Below are 22,363 nucleotides of genomic sequence, written 5' to 3'. Positions count from 1 at the left end.
CAGCATCCGCCCACAGTGAGGGGAGGAAGGTAAACTGTTTCAAATGTCCATCTGAATCTTTCTGGAAAATGGGCCATTTCTCTTTATAAGACCTTTTAGCACCTCCCCATCTCATGCGTGTTTTCAGTCCAGCAGCAGCAGACATTTTCTTTCCATGCTAGAAGCTGCTGACTTGTCCTTCACCGCAGAGTTTCTGGCTGTAGCCATCATTTCCGTTCGATGGCTCTTGGGACATCTTTATTCCAGACACTATTCCCAAGAGTGCTGGACCACTGAGCTTTCCTTCATTTCCCTCCTGACCTTTTATGTTTCATGCTGCTTTGATAGATTTATCCCTTCCTCTCATTTAAATCCCTCCTTCCTCTCCCTCCTACTGATCCATTCATTCTAACTTCTCTATACACCAAAGGATGGAATTCTCTTAAAATTATTTATAGGAGGATACTTTTTTTTAATAAAGATTTTATTTATTTATTTGACAGACTAGTAGGCAGAGAGGCAGGCAGAGAGAGAGAGGAAGAAGCGAGCTCCCCTCGGAGCAAAGAGCCCGATGTGGGGCTCGATCCCAGGACCCTGGGATCATGACCTGAGCCGAAGGCAGAGGCCCCAACACACTAAGTCACCCAGGCGTCCTAGGAGGATACTTTTGTATGTTTCACCTAAGTCAACATTTGCTGAGAAATTTCAGTGCCTAGAGAATTTTTGTATCACATACTGTACAAAACCACACTCTATCCCTGCCCGTTTCTTCTCATTTCTGTTTGCACTTCCATGTCCTACATATTGTAGGAATTCTTCATGTCACTATATCAAAGCCACTCCCTCACCTGTGGTTTCAAAAACTTCTACCAAGCCACAAGTCGTGTAATCATGCCCCACATCCAATTTCCTCCCTGTCTCAGCCTTGAATGCCTCCTACCCAGCTCTGAGCCTTCTCTTGCCTTTAGTCCCCACCAGTGTGATCCACGCCCCCATTCCTGTCAGAATCCCACCCCATCGCTCACTTTTCTTTGTTCCCTGTGGGTGTTCTTTTCTCCTCTTCCTTCTTCAGTCAGAGGGAACTGAGGCACCACATGAGTGAACGTCATTCCCAAGGAAAACAGATTTTTGGCTCTGACCAGAAAATCCATTTTTCAGCATGAATAACACAACTCTCCATCATTTTACCTTTGTCAATTTTTAAGCAATAGCTTAAGCAGCAGTAGGTTGTTTGGGGCAGCCAGGAAAATGAGCTCTGGCCCTTGTGCTCCAGACTAAAGGAAATCAGACAGCAGGCCCAAAGGCAGGAGCATAAACTCTCCACTTCCGATGTTTTTCCTTTCCATTTGGTTTCCATGGGACCCTGTGTTGGGGGCAGGGAGGGCTTCTAAAAGGACCAGGATGTTCTCCAGCAAAACAAAGGTCCAAATTTCAGGATGGCAAAAAAGAGAGAGAGAGAGAGAGAGCTCATTATAGAAATGGATGAGGGACAAGAACCGAAGAATTTTGCATGCCTAACATTATCAGAAACTACAAACCAAGGCTGATTTTGTGAGTGCCTTGTTGTCTCCCATTTCTACCGAAGTGCTGTTCATAAGAATTATCAAAATCCAGAAGAGGCTGCATCTTTAGGATTTGGAAGTGTTTTCCAAACACTAGCTCACAACCTAGAATTGCAATGTCGCGTTTTGGGGACTGAGATGGAGAAACTCCTCTCCTTCTTTAGGGTTTTTGGTTTGTTTGTTTGTTTGTCTTTTGGTTTTTGCTTTGTTTCGTTTGAAATTTTATCCTGGCCTGTAATATTTTATGTGCTCTCCTCTGGGTCTTAAACAGTCTTGTGTCTTAGCTAGCCAGCAGGCTCCTCTGAGTCATCCATGTTTTCTGGGATTCGACACTGTGATCTACGACTGAAATTCACTAAAAGGAAACAACCACGAGCTAGAAATGGTCACGGCAAGCGGGAACTCCTAAGGTCCTCCACTTTGATGAGCAGCTGAGTCTAACAGACTAAACAAAGTTGGGGAGAAGGCACAATTTGTCTTTGCCATCGTGCCTTCCCTTTCAGGCTCAGCTTTTCCCCCATTTTGGCACCAGCCTGAGACACCATCTTATGTCTTGTCTTTGCAGGACCTGTTAGCTAATTGTCGACACATTGTGGAGTTTGTCTTTGCTAGCTCCAAGACAGTGATGCCTTCAAGAGTATTTGCATTTTTTTAATATTTTATTTATTTATTTGACAGATCAGAGTAGGCAGAGAGGCAGACAGAGAGAGGGGGAAGCAGGCTCCCTGCCGAGCAGAGAGCCCGATGCGGGGCTCGATCCCAGGAACCTGAGATCATGACCTGAGCCGAAGGCAGAGGCTTTAACCCACTGAGCCACCTGGGTGCCCCAAGAGTATTTGCATTTTTACAAAAGCTTCTTGGAGCTGGAATCTCTAAGGGCGGGCTATGAAACATAGTAACATGTAGTGGGAAAAAATGGTGTTGATTTTCTTGTGTGTGTGTGTGAATTTCTAAAATCACACTATACAGGAGATACACCCACCCAGGGGTGTGGTGGCCAAGGAAGGAAGAGCCGTGGGAGCACTTACCCCATCATGTCACAGTATGCTATGCTAGAAGTTTAACATTAAGCATGTAAGACATTCATCTATTCATTCCAAAGAATTTGAGCTCCTCCTACGTGCCAGGTACCATCCAGGTACTAGAAATACTGCAGCAAACAAAACTCACAAAACTCACTGCCCCATGGAGTACATGGAGGGCATGGAGTACATATTCTGGAAATAATAATAGAAACAGTAAAACAAAATTTGTGCTTCTGTTTTTTCTGTGATACTGTAAAGAACATTCAAGGTTTTAGACAAGATAGACAGTAATAAGAGTGTAATCCCATGGGCAGATCTGCCCCTAGCAGGGCACTTTGAGGCCCACCACTTGCCTCCTCTCTCAATCAGACTCCCTGGAGAAGTGGATCTGAGAGCAGAACTGAATTCCTCTAAAAAGCCGGGCTGTTTTGATCCCTTTATAACATATCTTTAACTGAGCTTCAGTTCCTTCCTCTGTAAAATTGTATCTGACCAGGGATCATGGAGAAGTTTAAGTGATACAATAGGTAAGGAAACACTTAATACGGTGACTAGTGTAAAGTACGTAAGAAATTCATTTTATTCTCCCCAAAGACCATTCCTGTTCTGTGACAGAACCGTGCATTTGAATCAAGTTGCCCTTTTGCTCCATCCTCCTCTTCCCCCTTCATCAGGGATCTTCTTCCACTCCTGCTTGACCTGGCAAATGCTGCTTGTCCCTCGGAATCCTTCCCAGTCTCCCCGACAGGGCTGACCCTCCTCCTCTTTATTTCCCAGCGCTGGACACATGCCCGCCTTAGAGCAAATAGCAGCTTTCGTGGTAACTATTCATGTTTCTTTCTCCTTCACTAGACTTTCAATTCTTGAAGGGCAAGGATCAAAGCTTTAATCTTCTTTTTCAAGTTTATAGCTCGGTCACATGCCAACCGCAGGGCCTAAGAGAAATAAATATTGGTGGAGAGAATAAATAAATAGATGATTATCTCATTAGCTTTTAGTCACTCTAGTGCTCCAACTGCTCTTACTCCTTCTAATAGGGACATGGTGTACTTGGGTGCCAGAGCTTGCCATATAAGAAATCTGTTTTCTAAATCCTGAGAGGGGAAGGCAACTGTTCAGTAGGCTTCCAGGCCCTACTTGCCTCTCTGCCTTCAGAAGCTGGGCATCACAGCCACCACACTTTGGCCTCCCTGGGCAGACATGGGGGATACTAGCTGCCAGAATTAGAGCCCTCACATTAATGTCCACTCACCTGAGCTCACCACCATCAGAGAACTCCAATTCCAGAATACTCCATCGTCACTGGAGGAAAGCTGATCCCATGTTCCTGACAATAAGCCCACAGCACTGCAGGACCCCAAGGACCTCTTAAATCAAAAATATGAAGTGCTTCCATGGTAACTTTTTTTCTCATAACGTGTACTTCACTGACTTTTAAGTCTTGGAAAATTGGTGGCACTCACATACTGTGATACGGCACTGGCCCCACATTTTTTAGCAAGACTTTCAAGATCCTCTGGAAAGTGATAGCAAATTACCTTCCTGAGCTTCTCTCTTCTGTGCACCCCACGTCCTTTCTGTTCCTACTACCCAGGCACCTCTGCACCTCAAGGAAGATGCAATAGGGTTTTCAGTTGGTTCTAAGTTCTTCCAGGACTGGCTGCTATAACAGTGCCATGGGCGCTGAGAAATCTCAGCATGGCCATTCCTCCCAGCTGTCGATTTTGGACTGTCAGCTCTGAAAGAATGCAGAGCCTGGGAGAGAAAAGGCCATGAACCCATCTCCTTCACTGCAGCTTTTCGAACAACCCTCTCCCCGCCCCTCACCCCTGCTGTTGCCTTCTCATCACCTCCTCTGTTGGAGGCAATTTGGGGGATCCCCCAGGCAGGCTTCCATGTGGTCTCCGTGGCGCTCTCCTCAACCCCCACTCCATTCCAGAGAGATTTGCTCCCTCTACCCCCTGTTGCTGTTTCATTGGCAGTGAAAAGCACACATTGTCAGAACTAGGCACAGATCAGGGGCAGGGGAGAGGTATGGCGTGAGTCCCTTGGCTCCCCGTGGGCTTTGCTGGATGAAAAATGCCCCTTGGTTAACGTGTCTTGTACAGCAGAGCTCATCTTTCCGAGTCCCACCCAAACCCGTTCCCAGGCCGACCCGGTTCTGGAGTATGCAGGGCAGATGAGGAGACAAAGCCAAGACGTGCCCATTTGCTTCTGATTGGAAAAGGGTGGGGCATCTTGCGTGCCTCACCATTCAGACATTCTTCATGGTGCTATTTTTATCAACAGTAATCATTAAATTGGTGTCAGATGGGCTGGTCCGGTTCCTCACCCCGAGGCCTGGTGATGAGACTCCACGGGTTTTTTCCAGGCAGGAGGAGATGTGGTATGTGGCCCATATGAATGGGTGTCCGGAACCTGGGGCCTCACAGCAAACCCCTCTTGCCCTGGATTGTGTTCATGTGGCAATTAGAGCAAGGCTCATTTTCACTCCTGGTTCATTCCTGACCTGATTCATTTAACACACATCTGTTGAGCACCTTCTAAATGCTAGACATTGAACAAGATACTAGGGATTCACGAAGATGTAATCTCTACCTCCTAGAAACATGCCTGTCACCAGAAAGGATTGTCATGTGAAGTGACAGTGTCTACTGGGATGTGCGTGTTACCGATGCACTGATAGGTACATAATAGAGGGAGGATTCATGCTGCCTGGGCCTCAGGGAAAGCTTCTCGGGGTTGGTGACACTCAGCAGGGCTTCAAAGATAAGTAGAATTAACTGGATGAAAACATGGGGGAAAGGAACCAAAACTTTTAAAAGAGGCATAAAAAAACAAGTCCATAGATTCACCCAAAACCTAGCTGTGTTTTCAGCTGTCACTTAGGGATCCCAGGCATACACCTACATTGACCCTCGCTCTGGGAGGCTGGGAGAAAGAGGTCTATGGTGCAGAAATGCCACCTGTTCACTATGCCATCCCTGGCTGTCCTGACTCTGGATTTCAGAATTTGGCCCCTGAGCAGGGCCCAGTAGCAAGGATAGCAACCCAGAATGTTGGAGTTAGACATGACCTAGGAGCCTCCATCACAACCTTCTCATAGATCTTTCGATGGAGAACCTAACCTCAGAGTAAGCACCAAGGCCCCTCTCTAGACACAGGAGACAAGGATGAGTCATTATATGGAGACTAAGAGTAGAATTTTCTAGATTCTGTATCTTTCAGTCTGGACCGTACCACATTTAACTAAATGCCTGGAAATCCAGCATGAAATTGGATAGAAATCCAAAACGGGGCATAGCAGGAAAATGGGGAGAGCCGTGGTACCGAATGATGGCAGAAAGTGCATTTGCAGATGTTCTTGGCAATTCAGGGCCTAGCGCTCTGGTTCTCATTTCCTCTGACCAAACATTCCAAACTCCACCCCCCACAAGTCACATGCCTGCACAGGCACAGCCCTGCAGGGTGCAGGTTGTCGCTGGAAGGGCCTCCTTTCTGGGTCAGTGGCCAGCTGGAAGAGCCCAGGGCCACCTGTCTGGTCGGAGGCTCTCTGTCGTGAGCCTCTTGGAGCCAGGACTGGCTTTGTGGTCCACCTAAAGTGACAGTGATATTAATGGGATCCTGATGCCATGACTGAGGCCATTTCCCCGTGTCTCCAAATAGGAATGAGAGAAGAAATGTCCTTAGGACGACAAGAGGCTTTTGAAATCTTCAAGAGGGACCACGCTGACAGCGTTACCATCGAAGACAACAAGCAGATTTTGAAGCAGAGGTAAGGCTGGCTCATAGGGCCGCTGGTCCCCCAAAGCTTAGCCGGGCCAGTCTCAAGGAAACTTGCTATTCCATTGTCCCTAACCTGCTTAACCTAACTTCTAAAAGAAAGGCCTGATGTGTATTTAGCTTCACAGTGCATTGTGTCCAGCCCGGCAGGACTTTCCTACATGGGAACCTCCTCGTCCCTGTACTGCTGGGGTATGCAATATCAGGGCGGGGTCTGTCACTGGCAGCACCAACTTTGTCTCCCGTTCTCCCCTGTTACACTAATTCCTATCTGCCTGTGACTTTGTCCATGTCATACTGTTCCAAAGACAAAGGAAAAAAAGTCTGTAGACCAAATTATCATCTCAGAACTCTGGACCCTCCAGCTGCTGCAGCCCTGGGCTTCCTACTCAAAGGAGTAAAAGTGTGCACGGCCTGTGACCCAGAGGCCTCTGGTGTATTCTCTAGCCGGAAGCAGAGCGGGCAGCAGCGTCTGCTGAGATACCGTCAAGCTGGCCTCTGGACCCTTTAGAAAAAACTTCAGGGTACATAGTTCATCGGCAGTTTAGATGCGTAGCTGCAGACTGTGGCAGACAGAAAGACGGCCAGGTGCCTGGGTCGAGAGTTCAGAAGAGAATGTTCTAGCCTGTGAACTCTTAAACTGAGTCACACGTGATTCTGGATCTTAGCACACAAACACTTGGAAATTTTCAAAACCAATGCATTGAATTAAAATGACGTCCAGGTTTGGGAGTCATATGCTTATAAATGCTTCAAGGAAGCCTAAGGAGTGGCCAAGCTCAGGGAAACAGGTGGAGACGCAGGGGTCTAGAGGGTAGAAACAGGGGGAAAGCTCTAAAGGGCAGGGAGGGAGAGGAGGCTGTGAAGGAGGCTGAGAGATCCAGCGAGGGAGATCCAGGGAGTTCTGAGGAGCAGAGGGAAGCTGAGAAACGGAGAGAGAAGCAAAGGAGACCCAGGAGAACATGTTGAACTGAAAACCAAGAGGGGAGGTGACTCCAAGAAGCATGCTGTGAGTGGTGTCCAGCGCTAGAAAGAAAGAAGCAGGGGAGGCTGGACCCAGTGCACCGAGCAAACAGGTGACCACGGACCATGGGTCCGAGGGCTGGGACTGAGGGAGCACGTGAAAAGGAGCTGAGCAAATGGAGCACGCGTGAACATGTGTTCAAAAGTCTGTGATAGACGACAAACATTCGAAGGAGGGAAAGGGGAGGCCTAAGGAGAAGAGAGGTTTGTTTCAGAACAGGAGAGAAGTGGTGAACAGTGCAGGCCACAGAAGCCAGCCTTGTGGAGAGAGAGGCAGACAGACAGACAGACCAGGAGAAGGACTGACGCAGCAAGGCCTCAAGAAAAAGGTCTGGGGAGGGAGGGCCTCAAAGATCCCAGTGAGGTGAGCCTGGAGAGAAAAACCAGGCAAGACAGGACTGCCATTGATGCCCTTGGAAGCGAAGGGAGGAAGTTAAAGATGGCCTCTATTTTCACAAGTTGAAGTGGAATAAGAGTCGTGAGGGTAGTGGCAGACGTGGTGGCAGAGGTCTCATACAGATGTCACAGGGAACAGGAAAGAAGGAAGAGCTGAAAAAAGAAAAGGGAAGGCAAGCAGCACTGAGGGCCCAGCTTGATGGTTAACCACTGGCTTTCTCACTTTGGTGCCTTATGAGTGGGGGTCTCAGATCACTTTAGGAATCCAGCAGTGGTGGGCGGGGTGTAGCCAGGAGCAGCCAGTCCAGAGCGCTGTGGTCCCCTTAGTCCATGCAAGTGCATGCGGCCCCTGCGGCCCAGTGCTTCTGCTTCCAGGTCTGTCTCCCCAGAAGCTCTCCCGTGGGCTCCGAAAGGGACATACGCAAGGGTGTTCTCAGCAGCTCAGTTTGTGGCTGAGGAGAACCCGAAGCCTGGGTGTCCATCCCCGAGGAAGCAACGAGGTAAAATCTTGCGGCAGCTGCCCATGAAGTCAGGAGCAATGGATGAATGTACACACACCAGCACAGACAGCACTAAGAATGCACAATTCATGGAGACTATAAATAGACGCACCCAAAACGAACAGAAGAGCCAAAGGTGAAGATAGACTGTCACTTGCTTTAACCATAAGAATGGTTACCTGTGTGAGGGAGCAGAATGAGAGCAGGACGGGGTGGTGGGAACGAATAAATGAATAAAACAAGGGCTGGGGGAGAAAATAAAGTACCTCTAGTGAAAGCTGAGGACACTCCCTGTGGAAAAATGGCCGTATGCTCACCCACACAAATTTTAGCAAATGAACCCCGGGATTTCACAAACCTTCTAACACATATCCACAGTAAGCCCTGATTTTCTGGGGTAGTCAGTTGGATGTGTTGGAGCAGAACACCTGTCTGTCTGAAGATGAGCATGTCACACTAGCTGCCTCATCCAGTACAGGGCTCTCAACCTTGTCCTTCCCCGGGGCTTCAGAGCTTACATTAGTGCCTGATAAATCTGGCTTTATAGGAAAATGACCCACGAAACTTGAAAAGCTCCCAACACTGGGCTCATCCCTCAAATACTCTAATTTAATTAGGTAGGAGACTAAGCATCCATTTGTCTAAAGATTTCAACATGAAAGCAGGTTTGAAAACCACCAGCTGAACAGCGTCCAGAGTCCCGGAGCTCCAGAATCTGAGGCAGGATCCCCAAACTCTACAGATAAAACCAGTTCCCAAGGGATTCTTTTGCACACTCAAGTTTAAGAAACACAAGCTTAGAAAGAATTCTATTTTTTAAGAGTTCATTTATTTGAGGGGCACTTGGGTGGCTCAGTGGGTTAAGCCTCTGCCTTCGGCTCAGGTCATGATCCCAGGGTCCTGGGATCGAGCCCCGCATCGGGCTCTCTGCTCAGCAGGGAGCCTGCTTCCTCCTCTCTCTCTCTCTCTGCCTGCCTCTCTGCCTGCTTATGATCTCTCTGTCAAATAAATAAATAAAATCTTTAAAAAAAAAAAAAGAGTTCATTTATTTGAGAGAGAGAGAGAGAACATGAGCAGGGGACAGAGGGAGAGGAGAAAAGTAGGCTCCCCACTGAGCAAAGAGCCTGACATGGGGCTCGATTCTGGGACCCCAAAATCATGACCTGAGCCAAAAACAGATGCTTAGCTGACTGAGCCACCCAGGCACCCCAAGAATTATTCTGGAATTGGTATGTTTCCTGGTTTTGGTTTATACTCGAGTTTAGGTCTGTTTCCAGCGGGAGGGTGGGTTGGGATGGTGGGGCTGAAGGTGCGGTCTTTCAAAGCCTCTTAATACAGAGCTCACTTAACTCTAGTAAGGTTCTGACAACCCTGTGACAAATGTGCTTTTGAGCTGAAACACATCCAATCAGATAGGATGGGCTGGTAACACTGGTGGTCCCATCTTGCTTGTGGCCATAGAACAAGGGAATTAATGAAACTCACACAAAGCTTTGAAAGTGTTTTTCCCAGCAGTTAATCAGTCTTTTTAAATCAAATGAAAAGTCAGGAAGACCAAGCCCACATTTTTAAAAAAATGTCTACATCTGTTTAATGTTATTGTAATAACAATCATTAAAGGAATATTTGGTACTGGAGGGGTGTAACCCAGGGTCTACTCCTGTCTCAGGATTGGAGCTTTTGTTTGCATTCCTGGAGAGCATTCAGTTACTAAGTATTACATGCTCATAGCTGCTTGAGGCAGAAGACTAAGAGAAAATGTTTTTCTGTGAAAAGAAATAGCTAAAGCCCTCTCTTACCGCAGACATCAAAATAGGGTCCCACAGGTGCCAATGGGGGCAACTTCCACACCGCCCTTACCTCAGGAAGCAGTCTTCCATAACCCTGATCCCCTCCAAGCATCTGTTACTGGTCTCCCTGGTGATGGGAAGCACCACGCACCCCATCTGCGGGAGGGCTGGCCAGTCCTAGGAATGCAGACATGCTCCACAAGATTTTAGTCAGGATGATGCTAAATGCCTGTTTCCTCACTCTGCTCCCAGGAGACTTCCTCAGAGAAAGTCTCACCCTCTGGTAGCCCCAGCAATGAGACCGCAGTCTCCTGGCCTGCCATTCATTCCCAACTTTTCACATCACATCACTCTACCATCCAGGTTTCCAATCTTGGGACATTGTGTTGGCAAAGGGACTCATTGCCCCCACACAGGAACCTGGGGGCAGCTCAGCCTCTCTAGCCCATGGCAAGGGGCTCCTAAGCCCAAATGAAGGAACCGTCGGTGGCCCTGGATCCCTTGTGACTGCTCAGTTCCCCCAGAGTGCAAGGGTTGACTTGGAGCCGCAGGAGGGGTCCATAAGTGGCTCACATGTACACACCCGTGTTAGTGGATGGAAAGATTTTCTTCCCCATCTTACCTGGACCCTTTGCTGTCCTCCCAGGCAATTTCTAGCATCTCCTAGCCCTAGTTCCCAGTCTGGGGGAGATCTTGCTGCCTGTCTGTGACACGAAAAACAAGACACTGGCACATTAATGGGGTGTTTACCCTTTGCTGAACTAGAGCATGTGAGCCAATTCTTAAGCTGAATTTTTTCAGTGGAAGACAACTACAATTCAAAATCACATTTTTCAGGGATGACTTATCCTTGTAGTACATGGTAATATGAAGAGAGGCTGGAGACCCCATGGTTGGCAAAGACCAGTGCCCAGGCACCACACAGCTAAGTTTCTTCTGTGGCAGGTCTTTGATTACAAACTGAGTCCCTCTGTCACAGACGTCCATTAAATAACAAAGGAAGAGATAAATAGGGAGATTAACTGCAATTGCAAACAAAGGCAATGATAGTGTGAACTCAACCCAGAAAAGTGCCTCTTCACTCCACTGGATCCTTCAGACACAGAATACAACAGCAATCTAAAACCAACAGGAAAACCGGACCGAGGCTGGAGAACAATCTCGTGGCACCATCTGGAAATAACATCCATGACAAATAGGAGTTCCCTGGTTCCTATTAGACTCCAATTTTAACTTTTATTATTTTTCCATTTGTTTTTTGTATTTACACCTTGTCTCCTGAACTAGAATTATGGATTCTGAGAGCTGAGATTAGATTAGAATCTTCCCAGCCTCCCCATAGTTTTTAAACACAGTTCTGGCCACAAAAACAGTATTCAACAATACTTCTTTGGCTCGAGAATGATACTTTGAAACTGGCTTTGAGAAGTCTTAGCAGCCAAGCAGACTCCTCAAGACCTACTTCCTAGAAGCAAGAGAATGCAATGGCAGACTTCTCAAGACTCAGAAAAGGAACAGCTCAACAAGACACAGGAGGGGGCAGCCATCTTGATGGGAAACAAGATGGAATAGAGAAGAAGTATTGGTTTTAAGGAAAAGGCTAAGGGAAATGAAAGGTGGATCTTCACGGCAATACAACAGAGAGAGCTAAGGTGCCATGTCAGGGATGGGTCTACAGAGAAAGGTAATGGCACAGATGCAGGCCTACTCTTCCTCTCTGATAGGGAACAGTATTGCATGTCCACTCTGTAAATAATCAACATATTAAGTTAATTGCTCTAACAAGAAGACTAGGAAAGGTTTCAAGAGGAACCCCTTGCCCTCCAACGACATATTTGCCCCACTGGCCTGAATAAACCTTCCCAGAGGACGTGACAGGGAATAGACTGCAAATGCTCTTAGAGATTGAGTGGCTTATGAACACCAGCTCCTCCTCTTAGCCCATAGGTTAAAGCAGCTGCTGCCCCTGGTCCGCAGCAAATTGCCTGTGGTTCTAACTGCCCTGGGGCAGAGCCAGGTGTCTTGCTTCCTCAGCTGCTCCCCCAGTGGGGACATATCTCTGCCTGACACACACCAAGGGCAGGATGGAATTCTCCCAGGAGCTGCTGGTCTTGAAAGTCACATGACATTCTACCTCAACTCCCATCCCTTTTATTCCCCCTGAAGATTGAGAAACTCAGCAACTATCCTAGGTGTCCTTGACCACGGACTTGCAAGGATCCTTCCTCTGACCCCTTGGTTTGCTGAGAAGATGATACTCATCATTCCTGTCTGTGGTTGCTGCTTCCAACACACAATCCCACGTCACAGTTCATCACCCAAGCAGGTCCCCACACTGCCGGGCAGTGGTCATGATCTAGGTACAAAGGACATCTGTATGCATGTACTTCCCACATCAACCCACCCCCGAAAGCCATCTCATATTAATCTTACAAACAAGGACTCTCAGATTCATCTGGACATTGAAGTCCAAGTCTCTGCATCCCAGGGAGTGCCGTCTGCATTGCACACCGTGCCTGTGTGACGTGCTCCCTCACACACTGCCGCTTGCATGCTGCAGATAGTATAGAGTGCTCACGAAGTACGTGCCCCTAGTCTAAGCTCCAGGGAGAGAAGTGTGAATTAAACAGCTGTGGCCACTCTCTTTGAGGCGCTTACGACATTGAGAAAGGGGACAAAGCACGTCAGCAGGCAATTCCCAATGGTGTGCCCGTGATGACAGAAGTTCAGAGTTCTCTGGAACACATGGGGCTGCAGATCTGCACAGCCCTACAGAGAAAGAGACATCTCTGCTGCACCGGCAGGGTTAGGTCAAAATTAGCCAGACATCCCATGCAAAGGGAACAGCCCCCAGGTGAACCAATGTGACACTTGATGGAACTGAGACCATTTGGACCACCCTAGAAAGGCCGGGGAGGGGGGTTTGTTAGAGAAGATTCTGGCAAAGTTCACACCAGCCAGAGCATGAAGAGTTTATTAACCCTGTTAAGGAATTTGGGTTTTGTCCTATGGTCCCTGGGGAGCCCTTGAAGAGTTTTAAGCAGGAGACTTATAAGATCAGGTATGCATTTAAGAAGGCTCACACCAGGCACCTGGGTTGCTCAGTAGGTTAAGCCTCTGCCTTCGGCTCAGGTCATGATCTCAGGGTCCTGGGATCAAGGCCTGCATCGGGCTCTCTGCTCAGCAGGGAGCCTGCTTCCCCCTCTCTCTCGGCCTACTTGTGATCTGTCAAATAAATAAATAAAATCTTTAAAAAAGAAGGAGGAGGAGGAGGAGGAGGAGGAGGCTCACACCAGCTCAAGTGTGGGAATTGGCCTAAAGGCAGATAACATGAATGCAGGGAGCCACTCAAGTCCTTGTCCCTTGGGATAATGGGGTGAGGGAACTGTTCCTTCTCTGAGGCAATGAGAGGAGGAATGAAACCAGGTGGAATGCTGTGAGAGATACAGAGGACTAGGATAGAGGGGAGGACAGGGAATGGATGCGTTGAGTGAGGATGGCAGTGGAGGGAGGGGCAGGAGCACGTGGGTGAGTGCCCATCCTGGACGGTGAGATGAGGAAAAGTAAGAGAAAGAAGAGGGATTTTTGGAAGTGGCGGGGGGGGGATCAGTTCCTCAGGTGTGTTTGTCAAGAAATAAAACGGGACTGGGAGGGAGATCTGGGAGCTGTCTGTAGGGATGACAAGTGAAGGCACTGGTGTGTTGGGGTGTCTGGAGAGAAGAGGTCACACAGGGAGAGGGTCACGACAAAACCCTGCCCACACCTGATTCACAGCATCTAAGGAACAGCTGCAGAAGAGGAGACAGAAGGAGCAACCAGGGCGAGAGATGGCTGATGTGACGTGGAGGCCAAGAAGAAGAAGGGTTTGCACTCCGCGGACAGTATCCAGCATGGCCCTGGGCGCACCATGGCTGCTGTAGGATCAGTGACGGCTCGGTGTCACGGGAAGCCAGGCTTGTGAAAGAGCAGCCAGAGGACTGCATTCCTTCTCCCTTCCAAGCCCAGGCCTTGCCCGGAGGTGGAGATTTCTGTGCAGTGCCGCCTGCCAGCCCCCATGCTGGAAATAACCCCCCAGCAAAGCTGCCTTCCTGAAATGAGCCATGCAGCCAACGACTCCCAGATAGGAATACCTTGGTGCCAGGAGGAGACCCTCAGGGGCGCCCGCGTTGAGTCACAGAGCCTTGTCCCTGGCCCTGCCCAAGGTACAGCCTCCCTGACATAGGCCAGGCCTCGTCCCCAGGAGCAGCAGCTGAGGCTGTCCTCCAGAGGAACAGCGCACCCTGGGGAAAGTCAGCACAAGCTGAAGCACCATGGACCCAGGCTAGTTCCCTGAGCCACTTCATTAAGGGGATGTGCCTCTTTCAGGTCAGGAAGGAGTCAGGAGTCTCCCCTTCCTAACGATCAGAGCTCAGTCTGGGGCCTGAGAGAGGGGAAGCAGGGGGGCTGAGGGCGATGTGGGCTGGGCAGGTCCGGAGATGCAGGTGGGCAAGGAGGAATGTGGCAGAAATGGGAGGCACCTTCTTTCTCATCTCTCCCGCCTCCCTGCACTCTCCTCTTCTTCTCCTCGGGGCTGGGCTTTCTCAGGGAAGAGTTTGTCTTGACAACTGGAGATCAGGAACACATGTGGGTGGGGTGGCCTGGAGCAGTGACAAGTGCAGAGTGAAGGGAAAATGGTCTCATGTGGACAGCACAGCCCTCAGCGCACACCTCTTCAGTGGGCAAGTCCATTTTAACTCAGTGCTGAGCTGCAGGGGAGAGACTGGAACAGCTCATGGCTTCTCCCGCTGGGTCTGCCAGCCCTGGCAGGGCAGCTCTTTGGAGCGGGGTTCACCTCAGCACAAAGCAGCTCCTTCCAGGACAAATGTGGGCACCACCAAGGCTTGGGGGACTCCAGCCCAGGCCCTCTGTCAGGGCTTCTCAACAGTCACTGTGGAGACGGCCTGGACTGCCTCGATATCATCCCCTTTTCTTTCTCTACTCTGGTTTGCTCCAGAATTGACATGAATTTCAGCAGCTCTGCAACCTTGTTCTCATATCTTCCTGATTCTCGAAAATCCAAATGGGTGAGTGGACGCTATGGGAGCAGGCACTATGAGGAGTCTTTCACCAAGCAGGGAAGGATTATCAAGCCCTGTGGAGTCCTAGATTCTGGGGATGGACAGAGCCAACAATCTGACAGTTAGAGTCCCCCTGCTTGGCAGAATTTACAGGATGAAAATAGCCCCGCCTTCTGAGGGGCCTGGCCCACAGCTCAGATGCTGTCTGTCTGGCAGGCAAAGGCCAGCATGAGCCCACAGAGCCCAGCACAGGGACTTAGGATAATGTCTGCTGAGCCGAATTCAGTCTGAGTGGCATCAAATGGACCTGCATTTCTCTCCCAAAGGGGACAGGCCCTAGCTGAAGAGAGCACATCCATAAATCTGTCACAAGCCTGAACACCCTAATAAGGGAACTGGGGTGGAGACCCAAGAAGCCTAGCACTGAGAGGAAATTTAGTCCCCGTCCTTGGAAACTTCCCATCTGCAGCCAGACTCGGAAAATAGCAGTGACATAATTCACACTTCTCCCTCATCAAGCAGAGGGCCGTCGCGGCACTCTGGCCTCTGCCCACGTTGTTCCCCTGCCTGGAATGCCCTCCTCTTCCCACCTCCTCTAACAGAATCCTACACCACTAAAGAACTTAACAGACGAAACAACATGATACCTGGGATTTATGGGATCCAGAAAGATTTGGGGGGGTGGGGAGGGAATGCGGAGAGAAGAGATCGTTAAAATCAAATTGCCTCAGTGTCGATAGTTGATGAAGCATGGTGGTGGGTAGAGTTTTCTAATATGTCCTATGCATCCACGAAAGCCAGGTCAATCCTACCTTGTCATGAAGCTTTCCTGACTACTCTCCACTCATGGAAAGACCCCTCCCCAGTCATACCCCAGTGGCTTAGCCAGGGTTAGCCACGGTAGCACAATGATTTACTGTAACCACTTATTATGGATTTGTTTCATAGCCTTTCAGTTGCCCTTTAAATTCCATGGCAGAGAGGAGAAGGGAAAGGCTTCTTTCCCTTTCTTTCTTAAGGGTCCCCCATGTATAGGGGACCAGACCGCATGTTTCTCACATAGACCAGATCCTACGCTGCTTTGCCAGCACAACGTTGGGCTCTCAGCAGGCATTTCATACATATTTGTTGGCAAATATGTAGAAGTCATTAAGTAAACATCAGCACAACTATCTGGCAGACTATAGATAACCATCAAAGATAATGGACATGGAGATGAACCATTAGAGACAGTGGACTCTGAAAAACAATCCGAGGGTTTTGGAGGGGTGGGGGGTGGGAGGTTGGGTGAACCTAGTGGTGGGTATTATGGAGGGCACCTACTGCATGGAGCACCGAGTGTGGTGCATAAACAATGAATTCTGGAACACTGAAAAGAAATCAAAAAAATAAAAATTTTTTAAAAAGATAATGGACAAGTTTCTAATGGCGTGCAGAGGAATTAGTACTGTTATGTAGAAAATAACCAAAACACAAAATCATGTGGATGGTATGATCTTAACTCTATAAAAAGTGAGTAGAAAAAAGACTGGTTGGAGCTCAAAATGAGCGGATTTCTGGGGAGGGGTTATGGGGATCTTTTTTTGTTTTGTTTTCATACTTTCAAAATGTGATTTAACATCATATGCAATAGGAGTCAGCATCCTTTTGTCAAGGGTCACATAGTAAATATTTTCAGCTTCACAGGCCATACAGTCTATGTCACAACTACTCAGCTCTGCCAATGTGACCTGAAAGCAACCATAGACAATATCTAAATGAATCACAGTGGCTCTGGTTCAATACGATTTTATTTACAGAAGTAGGTGGAGGCCTGGATATGTTTCACAACCGGCCATAATTGGCCAGCCTCGGACCTATTAATTAATAATCGGGAAAAAAAATATGTTATTTAAGTTATAGTAAGCAGGTATTCTCGACTATAACTAAAAGATCTTGATAATGTGATTAATAGAGAAGAGCAGGGCACAAACATTTTGCAGCTGTGCTTTATTCCAGTACCCTTGCATCATAAAACACTCAAAATTGCAAGTCATAACTCTGTGCTGGATAAAAAAGTAAAAATTCACAATACCAGTAATTCATACAAATTTTAGCTCTATTTTTAAGCCCGCTATATGTCATTTATTTAGATTTTCTTTTATCATTTTCCATAAAGTTTTAAATTATTTTAGAGAGTTCCCAGAAATCTATTATTTTTAACGCATAATTTAGGATGAACAGAAAATGGCAAATTCTTTTTTTTTTTTTTTTCTCCCTGCAGATTTTCTGAAGCGAAGGCCCTCGGAGAAAGTATAAATGAAACAAGAAGCAAAATTGGTAAGCAGATGTTATTCTGTGAGCCTCTTTCACAGACCATTTTCCTGGTGAAAATCAGGTCGTGATGTCCCTCCAAATAACCATCAGGCCGAGTTTCAGGACATCCCTGCCAAGGAAGCCGCTTTGAGAGTGCCTTTCCTTGGAAGTTTGTCATCTCCCCTACCATCCATCAGCAAAAGTGTTTTCTTTTGTCTAGAACTTGAACTTTTCATCCTCATGAAGGCCTGAGCTCTAGCATCCCAATGAGAAAGTTTTCCTTTTCCCCCAGTGTTCCTCAACAATAGCTCAACTAGTCATAAAGGCAAGACTACAGTTAAGTTTCATATTTTCAAGTGCTGTGGAACACTTCTACGCCCACCCCCCAAAAGTTTATACTTAGCATTTTGGGCACAGGCATGCATTTCTCAGCACCATTCAATAAGCTGTGGAAGGAGGAGAAGGAAAATGAGCCTCTGTGCCTTCCCAGGACACAGGCTGCCTAGCAGGGCCCCGCCATGTAGGTGAACATCCCTGGAAAGATGAGGTTAAGGCAGGAGGCAAACTCAATTAAAGTATGCTTCATATTTTTCTCAACGTGAGAGGAAAATGTTGCCTTCATCCCAAACTAGAGGACACCTAGGGACCCATCTCCCAGGCTGAGGCAGCTCTATAGAGCGGCCCCTTGTGCCTTTGCCTCTTGCCAGAGAGGCTGACTTCCTGCATCTATCTCCCTTGTCCCCACCTTCCTCCCCTCATATGTGAGGGCAGGACAGAAGTCACTGTGAGTGTCCCCATTGGCTTTTCCTACAGAATATGGAAAATTACAACAGCTTCAGACACTCAGTCCCTAAATAGGAGTCTCACATTCTCCTCTGCTGCCTGAGGCAGCCAGGCCCTGGGCCATGCCCAACACCATGCAGAGAATCTCTATAGTCTCAGGGGTTCTTAACCTAAGATCTGGGAACTCGGATGGGGGGGAATTAGCCTTTATTTTCACCAACCTCTAACTGCAATTTAGCGTATTTTCAGGGATGAATGGAGGCAGCTGACCCCAGTAGGACTAGCAACACCCGTCATCAATGGAAATTGCAGACATTTTCATTTCACAGCCCAGTGTGGCAGATGTCAAAAAATATCTTTTATACTCATCAGGACTTCAAAATTATGGTAGTTATTAGATTCAGTATTTGATCTTATTATTTGATGTATTTATATAAAAGCATATAGATATTTCTATACCACAAAAAGCTTTAAAATTTGGATAACTATTTTAGTATAACTCATTTCTCTTAAAATCCTTTTTTTTCCCCATGCTTTGTACCCAATAAATCATCATTCTGAGGGAGGGTTCATGGTTTTATCAGACTGCCAGAAGGATCCCTGGCAAAAAACAAAGATTACAAACTCCTTTCTTGACCTGGGTTCCCAAACCCCTAAAACTGCATGAAAAAGAAAACTGGGTGTTAAGGGTGTGTACATTTTTCTGGAGAGGTCTGATTATCAGAAGGGTCAGTGACCCAAACCAATAAGGAAATTGGCTCTATGTCAGTGCCCCATCAGCTATGCCAGGACTTGAGGGCTAAGGAGCAGCCCAGGCCCAGCAGCAGGACCATGCTGGCCCACCTGGCTGGATGACCTGGAAGGAAGGGAGGTAGGGTGGGAAGGAGAAGCAGGCCTCAGTGCATCCGGGATGGACTTACCTGCCTTATAGGACTCAAAGGACCCAGTGGTCTGTTTTTATCCCTGGAGGGATAAGAGGGAAAGACCTTTTATAAACTGCTTCTCCCCAAAAAGTAATATGAAGTTTTTCTCTTGAAAAATATCTCTCTCAACCAAAATAAAACCAAAGCGTTCATTCCAACACTAATGAAATAGACTCATGATGAAAGACACCAATGGCCTATACTAATATAGTTTTTCACTCTGAGTACAGGTGGTTATCACAAATAATTCTGAATTCTCCCAAGTTTTGGTGCAATATCATATGTTCATAGATTTGGTTTGCCACATTCTCAGGAGGAGGGAAGTCAGACGTTGACCTACAGTTCTGCAGGTGCTGCCCTGCCCAAGAGCCGGGTTCCGAGGGTGGTGGTGGGGGCTGTAATTTATTTCTCAGTGAGGATGATCTGGACACACAAAGAGTCCAGATATGCCAGCAGAAACCCTGGGAAGTGGACCTTTGTTTTTTCTGGGTCATAACAAGCAGAGCTCATACCAGTGTTGAGATTCAAGCATTCACAACTACCAAGAAAGTAGCTAGTTTAGTGGTCCTAATAGTCCCAATGTCACTCTTCCCTTACTTTATGCAAAGAGCAGACTAAAACCCATCCCCTGGCCACCCAACTTCCTAATGTGCATTTGATCCAAGGGGGCCCAGGTGAGGTGGATCACTGAAATTCAGCCTTATTACTGAACAAGCTGTCATGGTCCTTGACCTCAGGAAGCAGCCTGCCATCACTGCATGTCAGAGACAAGGCTAAGATTAAGGAAGTGTAAGGTGGAACTTGTACACACATTTAAATTTTAAATCTCCAAGGCAGTCTTTTTTTTTTTTAAAGATTTTTTATTTATTTCACAAGTAGGCAGAGAGAGAGGAGGAGGAAGCAGGCTCCCCGCTGAGCAGAGGGCCCCAAGTGGGGCTCGATCCCAGCACCCTGGGATCATGACCTGAGCTGAAGGCAGAGGCTTTAACCCACTGAGCCACCCAGGCGCCCCTCCAAGGCGGTCTTGAAGGAAACTGACTTCAGGAGATTTGTGACCTTTCTAAGCACACTTTTTCCTAGGGAGAAATTAAATCAAGTGGAATTTTTAGTCCCCAGTGACTGAAATCTTAGACTTAGTGAATCTAAAAGTCAGGAGGTGGGAGCTTGGCACAGATGTACCATCACATGTGCGGGATGGTGACTCAGCTCCACTCCCAAACTGTGCCACATCCTGCCTCTGGACCCTGAGGCAGGAATGGGATGCTGTGGAGTGCACATGGAATTGGCCTGCAGAGAGGAAATGAAAACTGGGTTTGTGAACTACAGATTAGCCAGTCCATGTGTTTCAAGTTCAGGTTCCTTCCTGGGTAATTTTTCTCTGACATTGTGATCTAGAACTGTCACTTGAGTGTCATCCTCAAAATTTTCTAAAGGCAAACAATTCAGTTATAACCACATAATACCTAATTTTACATGGCATAATAAGTCAACCAAAACTCCCATGTTATTTTCTTTTCTTGTAATAAGCCAACACAAACTAAGTGGGTAAACTCTTGCCACCAAATCCGTTTCTGTCCCTCTTCTGTACACCATTTACATCAATTCTGGTGTCAAATCAGTTGAAATCAGAAATGGAAGAAATAGCCAATTTAGAATCTCCCCGAAAAAAGTAGAGTCTTTGTTTCTGTAGAAGAGGTGTCTTCATTGTATTTACGCGTCCCATACACAAGAGCTTTAGACTGCATTTCACCACCTGGGCTGTGTATTTGACACATTCACATATGCCCTGCTTCCATTCATCGTATCTCTGAAACTGCAATTGAGTCCAAACTGGGGGGGAAGGAAGATAGACTGTGTGAGAAGCAGTGGCATCCACCAGGCCACTTTCACTTGCTAGAATTCTGGCATTCCTTCTTCTACACAGTGTTCTACCACTGGCAGCATTGTCTTTGGCAACAAGGCACAATGAAGGGCTGTCCTTTGGCATGAGGCCCATGCCTAGACCAGTCCAGGAGTCAGCTGCTTCAGGAGAAAGGAAAGAGCTTGATTGACAATTTCATCCTCCACTGACCCCTCCAGGCCTAAATGAAAACTAACATCACGGGATGCCACACAGAAGGGTTTTCACTAGTGGGCCAATCAGTGATCAATTCAAAAGTCACAGAAAATGTAATAGCAGTAGCTGTTAGCAGGAGGTAAAGGGAAATGCTAGAAAGCTAACAAAATGCTCTGGAAGGTTTCTTTCTCCTAACTCAACTTCGAAGAACCCCAGCCACCCCTCCCCACATTTGAACAACACTCTTTAATAAAATGTTTCTCTTACATATTTGGGCATTAAGAAAAATCATTTCTCAGATCCAGGTCTCCATCAGCAGGGTAAATAGGATGATTTTCAGTTGTGTGCCTTTCTGTACTGGGATCTTCCCTTGAGGTTTGCTTTTGGACCTGTTGGTACATGTTGATTTCTAATAGCTTATCCAGGAGTAGGAGAAAGATGACATCTGGGTCATTTTGCTAGATTATGAAGACCTGAATCAAGTATATCTTTGTCACTAGTCCCAATTAACAACTGGCCCAACAATAGCTTCCACCATGTATTAAGCACTGACTGTGTCATCCCAAACCTTGACATACACTATCTCATTTAATCCTCGCAAAGAAGAGCCATGACCTACAGGGGGACAGGAGTATTACCTTATGTCATATATTATAGATCACGATTTTTAGTCTTAATGCTTCTGAAAATCAAGATACATTTGGCCATTTTTTCAGTTTACAAACCTCTAGAATGAAGATGCGTCTTAACATTGATGTAACCTATGTTCTGTGAAATAGGGAATTATCATTATTTTGCAGATTTTAAAAAATGAAGTTTCAGTGAGGTTTCCTGCTATGTGACTAAGTGAGAATCAAATTTCATTTCTGTCCAACTCCAAAACTTTTTTTTTAACATCTTTATTTTATTTTACTTTTTTCAGTGTTCCAAGATTCATTGTTTATACACCACACCCAGTACTCCATGCAATACATGCCCTCCTCAATACCTGCCACCAGGCTCACCCATCCTCCCAACCCCCCCTTCCAAATCCCTCAGTTTGTTTCTCAGAGTCCACAGTCCCTCATGTTTCGCGCCCCCCTCCGATTTCCCCCAATTCACTTTTCCTTTCCTTCTCCTAATGTCCTCCAAAACTTCTAAATACAGTTTATGATCTCCATAAATTCAGATTGATCTGACTTTGACATTTGT

At 47.1% G+C, this 22,363-nt stretch overlaps 1 protein-coding gene across 2 annotated transcripts in view; it reads left to right on the top strand.

Annotated features, from left to right (window-relative positions):
- KIF6 (kinesin family member 6) overlaps positions 1 to 22,363 on the top strand; it is a 444,670-nt gene that overhangs the window by 324,291 nt on the left and 98,016 nt on the right. For both annotated transcript variants that reach the window (XM_046006623.1, XM_046006622.1), the window contains 2 exons: positions 6,233 to 6,341; positions 17,379 to 17,434. In XM_046006623.1, coding sequence (XP_045862579.1) covers positions 6,233 to 6,341; positions 17,379 to 17,434 — 165 coding nt within the window. The remainder of the gene's footprint in view (positions 1 to 6,232; positions 6,342 to 17,378; positions 17,435 to 22,363) is intronic.

This window comes from Meles meles, chromosome 5, assembly GCF_922984935.1.
Source record: "Meles meles chromosome 5, mMelMel3.1 paternal haplotype, whole genome shotgun sequence".
Classification (NCBI taxonomy): Eukaryota; Metazoa; Chordata; class Mammalia; order Carnivora; family Mustelidae; genus Meles; species Meles meles.
This window is presented reverse-complemented; position numbering and strand designations above follow the sequence as displayed.